This window comes from Caretta caretta, chromosome 26, assembly GCF_965140235.1.
Source record: "Caretta caretta isolate rCarCar2 chromosome 26, rCarCar1.hap1, whole genome shotgun sequence".
In the NCBI taxonomy this organism is placed as follows: Eukaryota; Metazoa; Chordata; order Testudines; family Cheloniidae; genus Caretta; species Caretta caretta.
The window spans coordinates 5,877,250-5,898,486 of record NC_134231.1 but is presented as its reverse complement, the minus strand read 5'-3'; the positions used below and the strand labels follow the sequence as shown (position 1 = coordinate 5,898,486).

The 21,237-nt window shown below is 51.0% G+C and overlaps 1 protein-coding gene across 3 annotated transcripts; it reads left to right on the top strand.

Annotated features, from left to right (window-relative positions):
* The first annotated feature begins 202 nt into the window (after positions 1-202).
* Positions 203-12,453, top strand: LGI3 (leucine rich repeat LGI family member 3). 3 transcript variants are annotated; one of them, XM_048829487.2, is made up of 8 exons: positions 203-276; positions 4,216-4,287; positions 4,848-4,919; positions 5,169-5,240; positions 5,707-5,778; positions 6,321-6,490; positions 6,691-6,855; positions 8,035-12,453. In XM_048829487.2, exons 2-8 carry the CDS (start codon positions 4,220-4,222, stop codon positions 8,850-8,852), a joined length of 1,437 nt encoding a protein of 478 aa, XP_048685444.1. In that variant the 5' UTR covers positions 203-276; positions 4,216-4,219; the 3' UTR covers positions 8,853-12,453. The 3 variants fall into 3 exon arrangements, with proteins under 3 accessions (XP_048685444.1, XP_074979508.1, XP_048685443.1); XM_048829486.2 differs by lacking the exon at positions 203-276 and adding an exon at positions 358-1,433; XM_075123407.1 differs by lacking the exon at positions 4,216-4,287 and having other exon boundaries at positions 258-276.
* Positions 12,454-21,237: the final 8,784 nt, after the last annotated feature.

Sequence of the window (21,237 nt, the reverse complement as noted above, 5' to 3'; positions counted from 1 at the left end):
CTCATTGTTAGCCAGGAGAAGGCTGTGCCTAGAACGGTAGCCACTGGTTGGCTTGTGCCTCATAAGTCATTCAGGTCATCATAAATTATCTAAGAGAGCTCAGCAAGGACATGTCAGACGGGAGGGGGTTGGGGAGTGTATGGGGGGGGGTGGCAGGGGTTGATGGGGGAGGGAATCGGTGACATCAGTAGAATGCTGCAAACTTAGGGGCACAGGGCAGAGAGATCGGAAGGAAATGAGCAGGCAGGGAGGACAAAGCTGAGGCCCCTGTTTCAGGTAGGAGGATCCTGCTGCAGGTGAAGGTCTTTGTGAGTGTGATGGGGAGGGTGGGTCAGCAAGGGCCAGAAGCCAATGGAAGAGTCTGTGCTTCAACTAACCATGGTCTCGGGATACGCACAAGAGCACTCAGGTGCACACACTTCCATGTGCACACCTGTTCACCCACCCAAGTACACTGACCCACATGTACATATTCACACACTCATGCCTGCATGTGCACCCATTTTCATACACACACATAAACAAACACACAAGCGCACATAGAACATACACAACCCAGGCGCACACAGGCTCATGCAGTCACAAAAGCACACACAAACTCTCAGGCACATAAGAGCCTGGTCAGAGCCGTTCACAACCCATACATGCTCCATCATGCACAGCCCTGCACATACAAAGTACACACACAGTCAGATATTTGTATACACACCGCATTTGCATGCACACTACAAACATTCACAGTTACATTCTTGCAAATGTATTTTCACATTCACATGCACACGCAGAGAGACACACAAACACGCATGCGGAAGTCATATCTGTAGAGAGAGACACACATACACACTGTTACATGCGGTACATACACACACTCACATCTGCAAACACACTAGTGCATGCAGTATGCACATGCACACATACTATTGCACGTGGCACACTCCCACACTCCCCATGCACCACAGACAACCCCAGCCGTGCTATCACTTTGACGAATCATTCAGCAGCAAAGCACTCCTGCTTCCCCCACCCCAGCAGTTGAGTGTGGTGCTCTGCAGAGAAGCATGATGGACTGTGGCATCCTCACTCCCAGGATTGCTTCAGCTCTTCACTGCAGCTCCTGGGCTTGAGAGCAAAGCCAGGAGAGGAGGGAGGATTACATAGCAGAGCTGAAGCAACAGTCTACGGGGGGATTCTTCTGGAGGGGACGGAGGACAGGCCAGGGAGATGGCTGAGCTGCAGCCAGGGAAAGTGATGCGGAGGGGGCAAGTCCTTGCCTTCCTCCTGATCAGCCTGGCCTACCTCTGGCTGCCTGCAGGCTCCAAGCGAGCCCCCAAGCTGCCCCCGTGTCCCCAGAGCTGCTCCTGCACCAGGGACACTGCCTTCTGCATTGACTCCAAAGCTGTCCCCAGGAACCTGCCCACGGAGGTCATTTCCCTGTGAGTATCAGCAGAGCAGGAGGGAGTGATCACTGGGATGAGGGATAGGGATATGGTGGGGGAGGTAGGTGGGCTGGGGGAATGTCTGGAAGCATTGGGGTTGGGGTTGAGGGAGATGGAGGTGGGGAATCCCTGGGGTTGATTGAGCTTTAGACTAAAAGGCTGAGGGCCCTTGTTGCTATTGGAGGGTTCCCAGAAGGCAGCATATTCCTTGGGGTTACATCGGAATGGGGTTGTTGTGGGTTCGCTAACACCGAGAGAGATGGTGTGTGTGTGAATCCATGGGGTATATGTGTGCACAAATGTATAATGTGTGTTCCATAATAACCCTCTGTGGGCATGCAGGTTATCGTGTATGTATGCTGTAGCTGCTTATTTGTATGAGAAAATCATGCATGTGTGCATGTAAACATATGCATGTCTGCATGACCATGCTGGGTGTCTATACCTCTTGGATGTATTTTTCTTTCTGATCATGTTATGTGTCTGGGTGTGCTTCAGTGTAAGCTTGCGTGAGCATGTTGTTGATCATGTGGGGGAAGGGTGTGTTGTGCAAATGCATTATGTTTATAAATGAGCATGTTTGTGTATGGAAGTGTGTGTGTGTGAGAATGAAAGCTAGGTGTATGAAAAGTAGTGCATGTTGGTGCAAGTGCAGTAAGTGTGTGTGTGTGTGTGGGGAGAGCGGTACATGAACACTCTTTCATCCATCCGTGTGTTGTAGGGTGACCAGATGTCCTGATTTTATAGGGACAGTCCTGATTTTGGGGTCTTTTTCTTATATAGGCTCCTCTTCCCCCCCACCCCCATCCTGATTTTTCACATTTGGTTTCTGGTCACCCTAGTGTGTTGCCACCTCCTGGGTAGCTCCTCAGCCCAGAAATAGGCAGCCCTTTCCTTTCCACTGTTTGTCACAGCTGATCCAGACCTACAATAAGTCCTGACTGCCCCCTTTGGCGTGGCACCATGCCACCTCTCATTGACCTCGAAAAGCTCCTAACTCTGCCTGCGGGTTCCTCCTGACCTGGCTGGGGTGAGAGCAGGGAAGGAAAAGGAATGGTTTGATCTAATCTCATGCGCCTGTCACGGCTGTATCTCCGCAGTGACATACTGGAACTGACCCTTTGTAGATTGCCATGGTGTGTGGGGAAAGTGTGCGCGTGTGCTTGATATGTGTGTGTGTCTGGTGCCCCTGCATTTTTTCTCTGGGGTGTGCATCTGCTGTGTGTCGTTTGCGTGTGTGTGTGTGTGTGTCTGATTTTAGAGCGTGTGCATGTGAGAGAGAGTCCCCTTTTTGTCTGCTGTGTGTGTGCACTGCATGCTTCCCCTTGCTATGTCCCTGGTGGGGCCTGAGAAATTCCATAGGAACACAGGAGCTGCCAGACTGGATCAGAACCGAGGGCCATCTAGCCCAGTATCCTGTCTCTGAGAGCGGCCAGCACCAGCACAATAGCAGATGGGAGATAATCTGCCTCCCACCCCCTGGATAACTCCCATCCTGGTCTCTAATAGAAATTGTCTGAAGCCCTGAAGTATACCCCATTTCTGCCCATCCTAGGTCCCTTGTCCTTGGCTTGACCCCCTCAAACCCTAGAGCCCAGGGTGGGAGGCCTGCTGACTTCATTCTTTAATTGTCTGCAGGAGCACTCTTCCTTCCTGCACACGCTGGCTCTGCTGCAGTCCATCGTCCTTGCCAGGGTGCTGGGGAGTGGGAGAATGGGATGATGCAAATGAGGAGCACCTGCTCCATGCTGCGGGTCCTGCATTGTATTAGCAATTCTGCCCCTGCCTCCATTGGTTTATTTCCAATCAGACTGCACTTGTTGGACCTGTCCCAGGCAGACCAGCTCTCTGCAGCAGGAGGCAGGCAGGCTCCCTTTGCCGAAGCATGGCCCTATCGACTGGCTAAGGGGTCCCAAGGCTCCCTGGACCTTCAGGCTGTAATTACAGCAAAAGAGAGAGAGAGCTCTTTAAATATACCTCCTCCATCTGGAGAGCAGAGGGCAGATATAAACCTCCCCCTGGAAAGGCCGTGCCTGGATTCAAGAGCAGTAACTGGAGAATGCCAAGCTAGGACTAGGATAACAGGAGACTGCAGATCAGCACTGAGGAGTGTTGGCAGAGCTGTGGCAGGCCCCAGGTGGGAGACCAGGGCGGCTGTGGGCCAGCAGTGAGGGGCATTGGCAGAGCAACACGAGACGCAGAGATGCTTACGCAGCACATACCAGTTGAACTGGGCAGGAAATGCTTGTCCTCACCTGCAAGGATTTTCAAGATTTCTACATTTTCCCCATCCTGAATCAGGACCAAAAGTTGAAATCTTGAAAATGTTTGCAAACCAAAGATCGGTAGAAAATTTCAAATTGCGTCTAGGGAAATGCATCGTTTCAATTTCGACCTTTTTAAAAAAATGTTTCTTTTACCATGCACTAAAATTTTGAAACAAATTCATTTTGACCTGAAAAACAAACCTTTTTTTTTTTTTCATTTGGAAAATGTCAAAAAGCCAAGGCCTTGGCAATTTAAAATGTGTTTTCAAATTTGTTCAGAAACGGGGAAACTCGTAGAAACCAACCGTCCTTCCCTGCGGGCAGCTTTGGTTTCTGTGAACGGACATTTCCCCACAAAAAACAAATTTCCCTGAAAAGTCCCGACGGGCTCTGCACACTGCTGTCTGCCTAGCTCCAACCCACACTATGCTGCTGTCACTTTTCTGAGTGCTAAACACCCCATCCTCCTGGAATGGTCCTGAGCTTTTCTCTCCTCCTTTTCTTCTCCGCAGGACCATGGTGAACGCGGCCTTTACTGAAATCAAAGCAGCAGCCTTCGCTCACATCCCCCTCCTGCAGTTCCTGTACGTCTCTGGGTCTCTCATTGGGATGGGGGCTTGTTATTGCCAGGGCAGTCCCCAAGGATGGGGACACAGGCCTTCCCATGCCCTGTGTGGCAGCATGGGCTGGTAAAGGCTCGGCAGAGTCTCTCTGGGGCGGCCTTGGAGCTGTAATGTTTGATCTCCCCCAAAGCTGGGCATGCCTGATCTAGGTGGCTGAATGGTGAGGTCATGGGAAATACAGATGGGCAGAGAAGACTTCCCCGCTATCCCCTCTCTCTGGGACAAACCACAGGCACGAGGGAGGACTCTGCTCCCCCATCATCCTACACGGAGGCACTCCAGCCCCGTGCAATGGGAAGGCCTCCCCCGCGGCATCGGAGGTTAACCCCTGACCACAGCTGAGCTGCAGCAGGTAGCATTTGAACTCACAGCCTGCGTCCAGACCTCTGCCTTCTCGGTGCACCCGCAGCAGAGGGGAGGGGTTCCAGTCTGTGGTATTCTCAGCCTAGCACCCCCAGTGCAGCCCAGCTGTGCTGGAGATGGTGGCCCCCGGAGCTGTTGTCTCGCCTTTCTCTTTGCAGATTACTGAACTCCAACAAGTTTATGCTGATTGGGGACGATGCCTTCACCGGCCTCTCCCACCTGCAGTACCTGTACGTGCGCCTCTCCTTCGCACTGGGGTCGGCTGGAGGGAGGCGATGGTGGGAATTGGGAGGAGAAGGTCTTGGAGGGGGGTTGCAGGGAAGGTGCCACCTCTGATTAGGGTTGGGGGGGGTGGATGCTCCCCTCCCATCTGAAATGGCCACCCCAGGAGAGAGGGGAGCTCAGTCCCTGGGGCTGCTTGGCAGCACCACCTCTCAGGGAGCAGAGGGCATGACCTGTGTCCCCGTTTGTCACCGCAGGTTCATTGAGAACAATGACATCCGCTCTCTGTCGAAATTCACCTTCCGAGGGCTGAAGTCCCTGACACACCTGTGAGTATGACCCGTGCCGGTGGACATGGCACACTTTGCATGAGCCTATGGGTAGAGTGCACCTAGCACACGCCTGTGGATATGGCATTCCCATGGGCATGCCACACCTCACAGGCACTTGTGAGTACAGCACACCTCACACATGCTGTGGGTATAATGTGTGCCACAGAGCTTGTGGGTATGATCCGCTTGGCATGCTGGACACGTGCCTGTGGGGATGGCATGCCTGACAGAGTAGTACAACAGGACCATCTATTTGTGAGTTTCGCAATGAGCAGACAGCCCTGTCTCTCTGACTTTTTGGGTGGTATCTCCACCTATCAAAAAATGCCAGAGCCGTGGGGTAGGGAGTTGCCACTATGGACACAGTGGTGGCTTCCAGTCCAGAGCTTCTGCCCAGGGTCCGTTCAGAAGGAGGTGCCATTTTTCCTGGCAATAAGTCTCTCTCTCTCTCTCTCTCTCTCAGATCTTTGGCCAACAACAACCTGCAGACGCTGCCCAGAGATATCTTCACATCCCTGGACATCCTCAGTGACCTGTAAGGCCCAGCCCAGGCCTTCTGCCACCACTTGGGGCCTGTTATTGAGGGAGACGCTGTCCCATGCTGTGTAGAGCCAACGAGCAGGATATCAGAGCCCAGGAACCTTGATCCCGGGCTGGGCCAAGGTCCTCGCAGCAGCCCAACCTGCCTCCCCATTCTCCTGCCTACCCCAGTGCCTTCACCCCACCCCTCCTGGCCTGCAGATCCAGCGCCCAGCTCCCTAGCCTTCTCTTTGGGGCTGGAGGGCGTCAATATCCACACGCACCTTTGGGCTCTATGGGCTCAGAGCACAGGTGGGAGAACAGAGGGATGGGTCTCTTTAACAAGGCACAAGGGACTAAATGTGCTCCCCACCCACACACCAGGGTTGAGACTAGCTCCCCCAGAGCTGGAACCATTTCCTTGTCCAGGCCCAGACTGTAAACACATGCTTTGGGGTTCCCAGCCTTGTCTGTAGCTGGGGGGTGATGGAGGGGCGGTAGTGGGGTTCCATTGCTCATGTGACCAGTGCTCCATTGTAAACCCTCCACCACCCTCAGGGACCTCCGGGGCAACGCTTTGATCTGCGACTGCAAAATCAAGTGGCTGGTGGAATGGGTGGAGAGGACCAATGCCACGGTGCCTGCCACCTTCTGCAGCAGCCCTGTCCGCTTCCAGGGGCAGAAGATTCGGGATCTGGCCCTCAAGGACTTTGACTGCATCACGACAGGTAGGAGTGGCTGCTGCTCTCACTGCTTCACTAGGCACGGCTGGAGGCAAGGGAGAGTGGATACGGGGCCACTTTCCATGGTCATGGTTGAAAAGCAAAGCCGTTGGTCATGCTGCCATGGCCAGGGAGCAGTGGGCTGTGTGGTGTGACGGGGGTCCCCACTGCTGCCACATCTTCACCTATTGCACCTTCCCTCCCAGACTTTGTGGTGCACCAGGTCCTGCCATTCCAGTCGGTGTCAGCTGAGCCTTTTGTCTACAGCAGCGACCTCTACGTAGCACTGGCCCAGCCCAGTGCCAGCAGCTGCACCATCCTCAAGTGGGACTATGTGGAGCGCAAGCTAAGGGACTTTGACCGCATCCCTGGTAAGGACCAGCCATGCAGACAGACATTCTGTCATGGCCATGTACTTCCCTGGAGGAGTGGGGCCAGAGGTGGGAGACAACAAGTCCCATTATAGTGAGCACTAGGAGAAACAGCAAGATCCTGTTATCAGAGGTTTAGGGTCACTTGCAATCAGTCACTCATTGCCTGAGCCACGAAGAGGCACATGGCAGCGGGCTAGTAAGAGGGCACATTAGCCTCCCTGGTGCGGTTCAGGGCGGGTTCCTGGGAAGCTGTGAGTTACCCTAGGGGTTTACTGTGCAGAGCTTACGGTCAGAAACACCTGGCATTGCCGGGTGGTTCTTCCCACTCCCTTTGGCAGAGGCAGGGAGTGCGGATTGCAGGAGCTGCATCCTCGCCGTCACAGCAAAGCAACCTGGATCCCCCTTCAGATTGAAGGCCAACAGCAGGGTGCATGCATGCGTATATGGGAGAGTCTCCAAGTGTTTGTGTGTACATGTGAAAGTGCACTGTGGGTGTATATGTGAGTGGTTATAGAATCAGAGAAGTGTAGGACTGGAAGGGACCTCAACAGGACATCTAATTCATCTCCTTGCACTGAGGCAGGACCAAGGAAACCTAGATCATCCCTGACAGGTGTTTGTCCAACCTGTTCTTAAATTCCTCCAGTGACGGGGATTCCACCACCTCCCTGGGAAGCTCAGTCTAAGGGAGGGTATGGATTTTCCATGACTATGCAGGTGCGGGCAGAGGTATGGGGTATGTGTGTATGCAAGCAGGTATGCTAACACTGCTCACCTGGGACACTCTCCTCCACTAGCTACTGGAAGCTGCTCCAGAGCTGGACGTCATCCTTCCAGGTGGGCACCGAAATCCAGTCCGGGTTCTTCTCCTCTCCCCGCATTCCAGGGAGCGCATGTGCCTGTGAGGGACACAGGTGAAAAATATCTTCAGTCCTGACAGGGAGAGGGAACCCTCAGCCTAATTCACTTTGGGTATGAAGAGCTGGAACTGGATTTCTCTGCCCACCTGGCGTGGGCTCTGGGTGCATCGCCTGGGAGGACGAGAATCTGGGCTGGATCTCTGTGGCCGCCCAGAATGGGCTCTGGGTGCAGACCATGCCTGATGCAGGCACAGTGTGCGCTGGAGCTGGGGGCCGAGGGCCTGCCCTGCTGACTCTGACTCTTGCCCCCTTGCAGCTCATTCGGCCGTGTACTGCAAGCCCATCGTGGCTCAGTCGCAGCTCTACGTGGTGGTGGCGCAACTCTTCGGCGGCTCCTACATCTACCGGTGGGACACCAACGTGGACAAGTTCATCAAAATCCAGGACATGGATAGCAGGAAGATCCGCAAGCCCAATGACATCGAGGCCTTCCAGATTGACGGCGACTGGTACTTCGTCATCGCCGACAGCTCCAAGGCCGGCTCCACCAGCCTCTACCGCTGGAACCAGAATGGCTTCTACTCCCACCAGGCCCTGCACCCCTGGCACCGTGACACCGACGTGGAATACGTGGAGAACGAAGGCAAGCCCTGGCTCATCATCTCCAGCAGCTCCCAGGCCCCTGTCATCTACCAATGGAGCCGCGCCCAGAAGCAGTTTGTGCAGCAGGGGGAGGTGGCCGAGGTGATGGACGTGCAGCTGGTCAAGCACTTCAAGTTCAAGAAAGACAATTACCTGTGCCTCAGCCGCTACATCGGGGACTCCAAGGTGGTCAAGTGGGAGGGGCAGCGCTTCACCGAGCTGCAGACCCTGCCCTCACGGGGCTCCATGGTCATGCAGCCCTTCCTGGTGTCCCAGCGCCAGTACATGGTGCTGGGCAGCGACTTCTCCTTCACCCACGTTTACCTCTGGGACGAGGAGAAGCAGAAGTTTGTCAAGTTCCAGGAACTCTCCATCCAAGCCCCCCGGGCCTTCCACTACGTCCCCTTGGAGGACATGGATGTCCTGCTGGCCCCCAGCTTCAAGAGCAGCACGCTGGTCTACAGGCACGTTGTGGTGGACCTCAGCTTGTAGGGGGTGCCCCTGCCGCCTGCCCAGCTCCCTGCCTCACGCCTAGACACTGTGCAGAGAAAATGTTCTTCCACTTGCAACACCTCTGGAGCAGGGGACTCCAGTGCCCTGCGTCTCCTCAGGCTAAGGCTTCCTGTCTGTGCCCATGTGCTGCCCCACAGCCATATCCAGGGACAGGTCCAGAACACATACATACTCACACAGACCCATGAGTACATGCATACCCAGCACACATTCCATCCAGACACTCATATTCATGAGTGTATCCTCACCACAGTCATCCCTCCATAGATAAACTCATACCCACATGCCCTCCAGCATCTCGTACACATTGCATCCCTGCCCATCTGCCTTCAGTGTGCGCACACTCCAACACCCCCAAGTACACTCCTTCCCAGTCTTCTAGCCATACCATGTGCATCTACACTCACTCTTTATATGCCCATGCAATCCCTGTGCACCCCATTAGGAACAAACACACGTTCCTGCACCCCTTACCCTCACATCCATCTCCCTGCATCGAGTCTTATATCCATGCCCATATACTGCCGTTTATGGACGCCCACGTCCATGTACACCCTCAGATCCATGCCTGTACACATCCACTCTCACTACTGCACTTTCCACGCACACACAGCTACTCCCGTGTGCACATTCTTATGGGCGAACCCAGATTCGGTGCATCGGCGGTGCACCACATCACGCTGCCTCTCCCACCCACCGACACACGCATGCATCCCTGTATCTGTCACCCCGAACCCTCCCTGCAGTTCCCTCTGCACACATGCTCCTGTCCCCATACACAGCGCTGGGGATCGGGCCTGGAAGAAGAAAGTCCCTTGTCGTGACTTCTCCCAAACTCTTCCTGCAGCCTCTGCCGCACTTCCTGTAGCCATCACCCATGTTCAGACTGTAGAGACGCTGCTCTGGGCGGCTGCACCACTCCTGAGACCACCTGACCCCCTTTGTCTCCTGCATCCGCCCTGCAAGAGGACTCTTTGGAAGTGTGCCCAGTGGCAACATCAGCCCAGATTGTCCCAGCTTCCTCAGTGAGCTGCCTTCCAAGGCCCACTGGGAGCTAATGGAAGTATAGAGGCACCCTTTGTATCTCCCCCACTTTACTGCAGTGACCTGCTTTGCTTCCCTCCAGGCATCGTCTCTCTGTCAAGCTGCAGGGGGCAACATTGTCCAGTGGTTAGTGTAAGGGACTGGGGCTCAGGAGTCCAGGCTTGGCTTTTCCACTGAGCTGCTGTGTGACCTTGGGTAAATTGCCATGCCTCAGTTTCCCCTTCTGTAAAAGGGAGATACTGTTGCTCGGCCTCCTTTGTGATCTGCAGACAGGAAGAGCTATCAGCAAGCTAGCTATCAAGTCTAGTGCATGAGCCCATGTGACTTGGGTGCATCAATCCCCATGCACAAATCCAGGGCCAGTGGAGAGGGTCAGAGAGCATCACAGCTCTAGTGCACGTGCCCAGTACACCATCCCCGTGCACCGGTGCACAATCCCAGAGCAGAAATGTAGTGCATCTGCTCCAGTGCACAATCCTGCTGCATAAGCACCAGTGCATCTTTCAGGGCAGGCTGGATGAGCAGCTAAAGGGAAATATGCCTGTTCTGGTTTGTCTAGTGTGTGGATTTCTAGCCTGCTTTTGCTTGCCATGTGCGTACATGGCTCAAGTTAAACAGAATTGCTGACAGCCACAGCGACAGGGAGTGACAGGAGAGACTCCTCCAGGGAGTCACACGTCCCATACAAGAGAAGGAAGCCAGGGTTTCCTGAACTACCAAGTTTCAGCCCACCCAGCTCCTGGCATGATCCCAGTGCTGGCTCTGCCTGGCCTTTGATGTTTATAGATGACATCAACCAATGGCCACAGGGCCCAAATCATCTCTCGGTCTCACTAGTATGTTCCCCACTGAAAGGGTGGAGTCGCGTCTGTGTCAGTGATAGGAGCAATTGTCCCCTGTATTCTACTCAGGGAGATAGAATTCCAGCCCCCAAGCTGATTCTCATTCACCTCTGAGCCCCTTTACACCACATGCCCAAAGAGCATGTAACTAATCGACTCCCATGTGGAGGCCAGGTTGGCGCGAAGGGGCTGTTGTGTCCACAAGAATCAGACCCGTAGTGTCTCGATGTCCCCTTTGTCTCTAGTGCATCACCGGGGATTGGAGCAAAGGTCCCAGTTTGCTCTGTGATTCTATATGTCCCGGGCATTGGTAGGAGGCACAGAGCAGCTCAGCCGGCGATCATTTCCCAGATGTGGGAAAAGCCTGCACATCTACAAGATGTGCAGCGAGGAGCTCTCCCTTCATACTGTGCTTATTTCCTTTGATCATCAGAGAGGGAGTGGGGACTGGTTCCCTGTGCCCGGTTTGCTGATATCCTGCTTGTGTATTGGGGAAATAAGACCCTGCCCCTCCTCACTTCCTCATAGGGTGCCTAGATATGGGGAACATCAGAAAGTTCTGCTCCAAACCCCCTCTCCTCTGGGGTCTCTGGGCCTCTTGCAACTGCAGACCTCAAAGGCAGGGGGCTTTCTGGTGGGTCGGAACCAGGGAAAAGGAACTTTGGTAGTTGGTTTTGGTGCTTCATCTCCTGGGAGGCTAACCAGGCGAAGGCATCTGTTTCCCATTACGTCTCTCTGTTTATTCATCCATATTGCCGATCCACAGACTAGCCCTATCTCTAGCCGTTTGTTTCTATGACTCATGTCCTCAAAAGTCTTTAGGTGCCTAATTCCCATTGAAATCAATAGGTGGTAGGCACCCTAAAAACTTTTGAGGATCTGGGCCTCTATCCCTACTTATCCCTCCTTTCCCCCAGCAGTTTGGTCATGCAAAGCGTGGAAGAGCTGAGGATGGGCTATGTGTCGCCGCCTCCTGCCTGTGGGTGTGGTTTCACACAGGAGATAAAAGCCTACTATTGCTGCTCACTGCAGGAATTATCCCTTTAGCACTGATAGCTCCAGGTTCAAACCCTGCAGGTTGTTACGGGTGGAGGACAGGTTGTTACTTTTGCAGTAGGGATACCTAGAAAGAAGGGAAAGGCTGATCAGCAAGTGAGGGCTTCAGGAGGGTTCCCCTATCCCTAACAGAGAATGAGCCTGAGCTCTTCAGGCATAAGGGCATCTCGCCTGTCCTAACCAATTTACTCCTGAGCAGCAGTGACCCAGTCTCAAACCCACCTTCCCCTGCAGCTCCCACAGGCCCTGATCCTCCTCCCATTGGAGCGAGTGGCACAGCTCCTGCAGACTCCACTGGGAGCAGGAGCAGGCTCAGGGGAGCCTGCTGTCAGTGTGCAGTGACCCCATCAGCACTGTTCCTCCTGTTCCCCTGGCTCTCCAGCTGGAGAGAGGAGCAGCCCTGAGGTTCTTTCGCCATCTGCTGGGGAGTGGTGACAGGGACGGCCTGACCCTGCTGTGTGGGGGCTGGAGCTGGGGGGGCTCCACATGCTGTTCTCTCATCAGCTGCCTGTAGCTTCCCTCTCGGCCACACTGCCCCTCTCCTCAGCCCCCCAGAGCAGGATGCTCTCCGCATACAACTTATAACCGAGGTGTACAAGCTCTACCGAAATGCTTCCGAAAATAAACGCACTGTGACACTTCTGCCGTCCTTTGTTCTGAACCCTGAGCTCTGTGCTATGGAACGTGCCAGCCCCAGGGATGGAGTGTGTGTGTGTGTGTCTGTGTGAGTGTATGAATGCACAACCTAATGGGGGTGTTACAAACCTGATAATACTCTCTCCTCCCTGAGCATCCTCTCCCTTTCATCCCAAAATAGCCCCTTCCTGATCCCACAGTTCCTCTCTCAGTCCCAGCACACACATCCCCTTCCCTAATCTCATAATATTTCCTCTCCTTAATCCCAGAATTTCCTTCCCACTAATCCCTGACTCTCCACCCTGGCAACACATAGCCCCTCCAGTTCCAGCACACCATGCTTTCCCTTGAACCCCTTCTCCATTTTATCCCCAACTGAGAGAGAAGGTTCAGGGATCTGCAGTTGCCTGTGGCCAGTGCTTTCTTTCACATTGCTCCCAGGGGACCTCTTGACAGCATCTCCTGGCCACCTCCCAGCCTGAAATGTCCCCTGCTGGTCACCCAAGAGCCAGGCAATCGTAGCTGGACTCCTGCCACCCCCCACCCCAGCCCCCGTTACAAGTGAGAACTCAGATGCATGTGGAAAACCTTTGAGCCCTATGTCAGGCACATTTCCAACCCAATTGGCCAAAGGATGGGGCAGAAATCCTCCTGACAGATACTTTATGACTCGTACTGTGTCCATCCGTCCATCCATCCAATACTATACATGCCCATCTATCTAGCTGTCTTTCTGTCTCTGTGACTGTATGTACCTACTCTCTCTCACCATAGATATTCATTCACTCTATCTATTTTACACATTGCTCGTCCCAATAGTAGCCAAGGTGCTGTTAATACTATTATCAGGAGGCAATATTTAAGCAATAATGACTGAGAGAGCATGGCTGGGCCCCTTGGTAAACAGATGAAGGAGTTGCGGGCCCAAGAGACAGCCTGGTCATTAGCTGATATGGAATGGCCCACCCACTGGTCATTTTTATTTTTATAAGGCCTGACCCAAAGCCCATTGAAATCAATGGGACGTTTTCTGTTGAATTCAGTGGGTTTTGGATCAGGTCCAGACAACATGACATAGTGACTGCATTTCTGTGCTTTAAGGATTAGCAGTTGAATACCTTGTATAATGGCCAGGGCTCGCACTGGCTGTGACTCTCATGGCTGGTCCATTCATTCCCAATTGGCTGTGCTCAGCAGGGACAGTCCCTGTTTATTTTTCCCAGCCGACTATCACTTTCTCCTCTGTGATTCAACCCCAACTGCCCTCAGTGTTTCTCAATACCAACCACCGGGGCCACCTGGGGTTTTTCCTGAGGCCACCATAGCCTCCTGGACAGAGATGGGGAGGGCCAGGGGGCAAAGCAGCAGCCCCTCCCTGGAGCGCCCAGGGGCTTAGGAGGCAGGCTTCGACCTCCCCCACTCCCGCCTGGCTCCACCCATGGGGCTCCGGCTCTGGGCTTCAGCCCTGGGCAGCAGGGCTTGAGCAGGGCCAGCCTTATGGGATGCCATGGTCAAGATGCAAGAAGTGGGGTGAGCCTGAGGTGCAAGGCCATGAAAGGGAGCTGAGGGAGGGGCTGGGGGAGGAGCAGGGCCCAGGGGACGATGGAAAACCCATGGGGCAGTGGGGAGGCAGCAGGGGCTAGAGGCAATGGGTGGAGGGCCAAATTATCATGTAATGGTGGAGGGTACCAAAATATTACTACATTATTTTTATTATTGAGTCTGCAAAAAAAAAATCCTACATAAACTAATTACACTGATTTGGACATGTATATGTGTATATTTATTTGTTTGTCGTAAAGTTAATTAAGTAGTTTTAGGAAAATTTGTCAAAGTGGCCACTAGCAAGAGTTGATGGCCGCCCTCTGAGGCCACCAAAAATTTTGTTGTGAGAACCCCTGCATTAGTCCAATAGGGATCAATAGAAATCAAAGGGAGCCCCCAAATGCCTCTGTTTATAGATTCTAGAGGATGGAAAAGGTCTTTCCTGGTGGTGAAAGGTTAGCGGAGTGGTCGATGGGAAAGCAGGGCTTGCTCCCAGCCTTCCATTAGCTTTATAACCCACAGCAGCCTTCACGATATTTTATTCAATACTGAATTAAACTAAGTGGTGTGTGGCACCTCTGGCATCCCAGCCCCCAGGGACAGGAACCACTCTGGTTTCTTATATAATCAAACTCTACCTTGATAAAACATCTGCTGGGTGTTCCCCAGACAAAGAATCCTAGGTAAATATCCATGGTGGATCAGCACACCAGGACCGAGTATACAACAGCTGCTCAGACACTGTGACAACAGAGAATTACAACAGGAGCTGAATGGTCCCACCTAATTCGACCAAGGGCTGATTTTTCATAAGGGCTGAGTCCATTTTGCACAATAGTGAATTTGCACAGACAGGCTCCCTGGTGCAAATTGGAGGCAGCCCCCATTTGTAAACCCAAGCATTGTGCAAATTAAGGCTGGAATTTCCCAAGTGACTCCCACTGAAAGTTGGACACCAGCTCCCTTAGCTCCATTTGGAAGTACCAGCCTGTCCAATTTGCACCAGGGATTAACTCTCACCAGGTTTGCATCTCTTCCCATCCCCACCCGCCAGGTGTGCATCTACCTTAAATCGCCTGTGAAATGATGTAGGTTTGCAACTCAAAACCACTCACAAGAATAGCACCATTCAGTTGCGCTCACAGCTTCCCAGAAAGCGGAAAGGGAATTGCTTGCTGCGGAGGCTTCTGACACGAAGCTCATAAGTCAAATTCACCCCTGGAATAACTCCATTATCTTTAGGGTTACATCCGGGAGGAATCTCAGTCCCCCTGCAATTAAAGAAGTTGCCACCTGCATAGCATGCAGATAACCACAGTCGGTGTTTGGCTGGGCCTTGGATTTAAGAAAAGGACTTGTGACAGCCCTTCTACAAAAATAATGTACTGCAGGATCCTTCAGGCATGAGCCAATACACCATTATTTGCAATGTTGACACTGCAGGGAGCGGGGCTGTTAACGCAAGATGCTGTCCTATTATTTTGATAAGGGAGTTTTCCAAACATTGCAGGGTCCAGGGAAATTAGCTACCAATTCATCACAGAGATTGAATGGCAGGAACTTCGTTCTCACAACCAGTCTTTCCTATCACTGCGGTATCTAGGCACCAAAGTTTCATCGGAGCCTGTGATCATGTGAGAGAGTCATCAGAGCATGTAATAGTCCTTTGCCCTTTTTGGGGAGGATCTCAATGCATTTTATATGTGTCAATGAATTTTCACAATGTCCCTGTGTTGTAGGGATTATCATCTGCATTTTACATGAGGGAAACTGAGACATGGATTGCTTTCCCCAGTTCAGCAAAGCATTTAACCATGTGCTTCATTTTAATCCTGTACTTGAATCCCATGCACTTAAAAGTTAAGCACATGCTTTGCCGAATTGGGGGCATTGATTTTAATAGGCTTTGAAAGACTGCCTGACCTTAAGGTCAGACAGCAAAATCAATGGTAGATCTAGGAGTACAACTCAGATCTACAGAATCTCCAACTCCAAGCCTTCAAAAATCATGAGATTTCAAAAAATAACAATACACTTTTGGCTCTTTTTCTTTGTGTACTGGTTTCTGAGCTTTCAGGGCGCACTCAGGTCATGTTTTCAGGTATTTTTCTGCAACCAATAGAGTTAGAAACTTGCTTTCATTTCTAATGAAAACTGCAATTCTCACCTAATCATATGACTCCAGGAGCTGGGGCAAACATCAAATATAGTGAGACTTGATGACACTGCGTCTACTGAGTCCCAGGTCTGGGTTTTAACCAGAAGACCATCCCTCCTCCTGCTTGTGTAGCTCACAAGTATCTATGCATCTCTCAATGGACATATGCGCACTGTACGAACACTACAAAAAGAGTATACGCTGGGTGCACTTTTGACTTTTTCACAGCCCAATGGCAGCATCTCCCACGGCCCATTGCAAAAGCAGCCCTGGTAAACCTCAAGCACCTTCTTTTCTGCTCTGTGCCCTCTGTGTCTTGTGTTGTTTTCACGTTGCACTGCGGAAAGCCATTGCCAAAATGCAATTTGCGTTTACCAGTCAGAGCCTGCATGGTTTGTTTTCTTTCCTTTGGGCACTGGAACACGCACACCGATTATTTGCGTGCATGCGTCAAGCACCTTTCCTGTCAGGTTACACACAGCCTCATGATGCTGTTGTTTCACATGAAGTCCTTTTGTAGTTCACAGACGCAATTAGCAAAGAACTCGGAGTGAAACAGGCAAGCAACCATCCCAGAGGCACCATGGAAACCAACTATCCAGTAACCGTGCCCTCATCCTCAAAGGGTTCCGAGGCTTCGAGGAAAATGTGCCAGCCAAATGGGCTGTGTCACTTGGAGCTTTTACAAGGATCAATATTGATTTTCCATTCTGAGAAGTGGTGAACGGGCCAATTTCCCTTCCTTGTTTTTTGTGTGTCAGAGACTTGTGACCTTTGAGACTTGTTTGGGTCTTGACTACCACAGCAAATAACAATGGGGAAAGCACGGTGCAGTCCAGCTCTAGCCCACTGGAGTTAGATGAGGGCCAATTGCTGAGTCATCAGTTGGTTTTTTCACTTTCATTTCATGAGGGCTCCAATCTACAACGGAGGCTGAAATCATTTGTTAGGAAAGCACCTATGGAAATTTCTGCTAGAGCGATACTAAGCCCTCCCCGACGACTTGCAAACACAAATCTCCCCTTTGTGTGCACTCACACCTGTTCAACCCCAACCCTGAGGAACGAAGGCCTGGGAAATCACATTGGCTTAGCAGCCTGTCTGGAAGCATAATCTGCTATGAAGACCACTATGAACAATTCTTTGGGGGTCCCTTTTTCAGCTCTTGGGTACCACGGTCATAGGCACTATAGACAGAGAGAGAGAGAGAGAGAAGTTCAATAGATCAGCAAATTTAGGCTCTGTTGAAGCAGGAGGAAGGGAATTCCATAGCCGAGGGCTGACAATACTCTAGGTCCAGCTCTTTTCTGTTGAAACCAGGGGGGCATTGGCACGTCATAGGGTTGTAATTGCCCTGTTATCACATACAGAGAGAGTCAGAGCTAGACCCTCAGCTGGTGCAAACCGGAGAAGCTCTGTGGAGGCATGGTCATTTATGCCAGCTAGGCATCTTATTTACTAGGTTTATAGAGGAAATTAAAGGGGGCTCTTCTGAAATAAAGGTCATAGGTCAAATTCACCCCTTGTGTAACTCCATTGGCTTTACTGTTACACCAGGGATGAATCTGAGTCCCTAATCTTAGGTTATGTATTGTTTGTAGAGCCCAGGGCTTGCATGTGCTTTGCAGGTGTGCCCCACTTCCTAGCTTTCTAACACTAATATGACATCATGAGTTCACTGCCGATAGAACAGAGACACTGCAGGACAGATCCTCAGCTGGTGTAACCTCAGGTTGCTCCAATGAAGTCAGTAGAGTTACCCCAGTTACACCAGCTGAGGATCTTGGCCAGTTACTGGAAGGCTTCACAAAAGGAATGGGTTGGAAGGAGGGATCTGAAGGAACAGAGGGAGGGTTGCTGAGTTCTATGTACATGAAGTGGGAGGCTAATAACATGGGATCATAGCAACACGATTAGAGCATTAAACCCAAAGCATTGTACGTTTCATGGCTCAGGTAGAATCATAGAATCATAGAATCATAGAATATCAGGGTTGGAAGGGACCCCAGAAGGTCATCTAGTCCAACCCCCTGCTCAAAGCAGGACCAATTCCCAGTTAAATCATCCCAGCCAGGGCTCTGTCAAGCCTGACCTTAAAAACCTCTAAGGAAGGAGATTCTACCACCTCCCTAGGTAACGCATTCCAGTGTTTCACCACCCTCTTAGTGAAAAAGTTTTTCCTAATATCCAACCTAAACCTCCCCCACTGCAACTTGAGACCATTACTCCTCGTTCTGTCATCTGCTACCATTGAGAACAGTCTAGAGCCATCCTCTTTGGAACCCCCTTTCAGGTAGTTGAAAGCAGCTATCAAATCCCCCCTCATTCTTCTCTTCTGCAGGCTAAACAATCCCAGCTCCCTCAGCCTCTCCTCATAACTCATGTGTTCCAGTCCCCTAATCATTTTTGTTGCCCTTCGCTGGACTCTCTCCAATTTATCCACATCCTTCTTGAAGTGTGGGGCCCAAAACTGGACACAGTACTCCAGATGAGGCCTCACCAATGTCGAATAGAGGGGAACGATCACGTCTCTCGATCTGCTCGCTATGCCCCTACTTATACATCCCAAAATGCCATTGGCCTTCTTGGCAACAAGGGCACACTGCTGACTCATATCCAGCTTCTCGTCCACTGTCACCCCTAGGTCCTTTTCCGCAGAACTGCTGCCTAGCCATTCGGTCCCTAGTCTGTAGCTGTGCATTGGGTTCTTCCATCCTAAGTGCAGGACCCTGCACTTATCCTTATTGAACCTCATCAGATTTCTTTTGGCCCAATCCTCCAATTTGTCTAGGTCCTTCTGTATCCTATCCCTCCCCTCCAGCGTATCTATGAATCTACCACTCCTCCCAGTTTAGTATCATCCGCAAATTTGCTGAGAGTGCAATCCACACCATCCTCCAGATCATTTATGAAGATATTGAACAAAACCGGCCCCAGGACCGACCCTTGGGGTACTCCACTTGATACCGGCTGCCAACTAGATATGGAGCCATTGATCACTACCCGTTGAGCCCGACAATCTAGCCAGCTTTCTACCCACCTTACAGTGCATTCATCCAGCCCATACTTCCTTAACTTGCTGACAAGAATACTGTGGGAGACCGTGTCAAAAGCTTTGCTAAAGTCAAGAAACAATACATCCACTGCTTTCCCTTCATCCACAGAACCAGTAATCTCATCATAAAAGGCGATTAGATTAGTCAGGCATGACCTTCCCTTGGTGAATCCATGCTGGCTGTTCCTGATCACTTTCCTCTCATGCAAGTGCTTCAGGATTGATTCTTTGAGGACCTGCTCCATGATTTTTCCAGGGACTGAAGTGAGGCTGACTGGCCTGTAGTTCCCAGGATCCTCCTTCTTCCCTTTTTTAAAGATTGGCACTACATTAGCCTTTTTCCAGTCATCCGGGACTTCCCCCGTTCGCCACGAGTTTTCAAAGATAATGGCCTAGGTACATACACTAGAGCTATTGTTTCATTTTTCTGTCTCATCAGTTTCACCTATGTATGCAGTACCACAGGAGTGTGCGTGAATAGGACCTAAAATCCCGTTAAGGTCCCTTCACAAAGACATCTTTGTTGCAGGGATACTATTCACAGAGCAGCGGGAGGTTGGGGCATGCAGTACCTGCCAACTTTGGGAAGCTATGAATAGAGACTTTTGGAGACAGATACAATGGAGTCGGAACACTTTTTGGAGGGACAGAGTGGAAAAATTGTAGATGTTTTGCTCAAAAGATAGAAACTGTGGCTCCAAAATGGGGACATTTGGGAAGTCTGGACAGGGCTGCAACTGTCTCCTTTTGTCCTAGCCTGTGTGGAAAGTGGGATCCTATGTGTTTTTTGCCATCGCTGGTGGTTTCCATGGAAATGATATTTACATCACGAACGTATCATAAATTTCCGGCACAATAAATAAATTAAGAATAAAGCACTGTGTCAAAGCCAACTATTGCTCTTAAGGCAAGCAGCAGTTTGATCCTCAGAGCTCACAGTAAAAAGCTGGAATTCAGGACACCTGGGTTCTGTTCCCAGCATTCCTATTGACTCACTGTGTAATGTTGGACAAGTCACTTCTCTGCTCTATATCTCTATTTTCCTATCTGTAAAATGGGCAGAGTAGATTTTGAGGCCAGAAGGGACCATTATGATCATTTAGTCTGACGGTCTGAGGAGTAACACAAGCTGGAAAATTTCACCAAGTAATTCCTGCATCTAGCCCAAAAACTTGTCGCTGAACAAGCGTGTGTCTTTTAGAGCGATTTACCTACCTACCTAACTTTGTGAGGCTTAGTTTGTCACTCTTTGTGAAGCACTTTGAGATCCCTGTTTGCAGACACAAATTCTTTGGACAAAGAAGGATTTGTGGTGAAGACAATTCCAAATGAAGGGCAAATGAAGGGTAAATGCATGGATGTTTCACTGATCCATTTTCATCATGTACATAATAGTGATTAGTGATTCATGAATAACTCTTTGTTTCTTTATTTGGCACTGTTCATGCGAGGACTTCCCAAGAGTTCACAGATATGAATGTATTAAGCAACACAACACAGGGAGGTAGGTAAATAGCTACAGCATTTTATCAGTGGGGAAACTGAGGCACAGAGGGGTGAAATGAGGTATCCTGGGGAGTAAGTGCCAGAACTGGGATTGCAACCTAGATTACCTGATTCTCACTGTCCTGCTCTGGCTACTAGACTAAGCTGCCTCTGCTTTTTAAAAATTGTCAGTTGTTGCCTAGCAACAACCCACACCATTCTTAAAGCCACAAGGCATTGAAATCTCAGCAAAACCTTTAAGCCAATGCTTAGCTTTGAGCACACACTTAAGTCCCAATGAAGTCCACTTAAGCTAGTTGACTTCACTGGGACTTAAGCATCTGGTTACAGTTGTTAAGCATTTACTTAAGTGCTTTGCTGAATCAACGTCAGAGAGTTGGGGTCCTGGTTACATCTGTTGTTATATGGGGTGAATTCTCTGTCACTTGGAGGCAATTTTAATTCTAGTCTTATGATTTTTGCTGTTTTCTTAAAGCCTCAGCTCCAGGATTCATGTGGTTACGTGAACATTTTAGCTTTATT

Bases quoted from the DNA above. Each gene is read 5' to 3' on its own strand.
- LGI3 (XM_048829486.2), top strand. From the start codon at position 1,222: ATGGCTGAGCTGCAGCCAGGGAAAGTGATGCGGAGGGGGCAAGTCCTT. The intron at 4,288-4,847 runs GTACGTCTCTGG...TTCTCTTTGCAG, and splicing joins ATCCCCCTCCTGCAGTTCCT to ATTACTGAACTCCAACAAGT. The intron at 6,491-6,690 runs GTAGGAGTGGCT...CTTCCCTCCCAG, and splicing joins CTTTGACTGCATCACGACAG to ACTTTGTGGTGCACCAGGTC.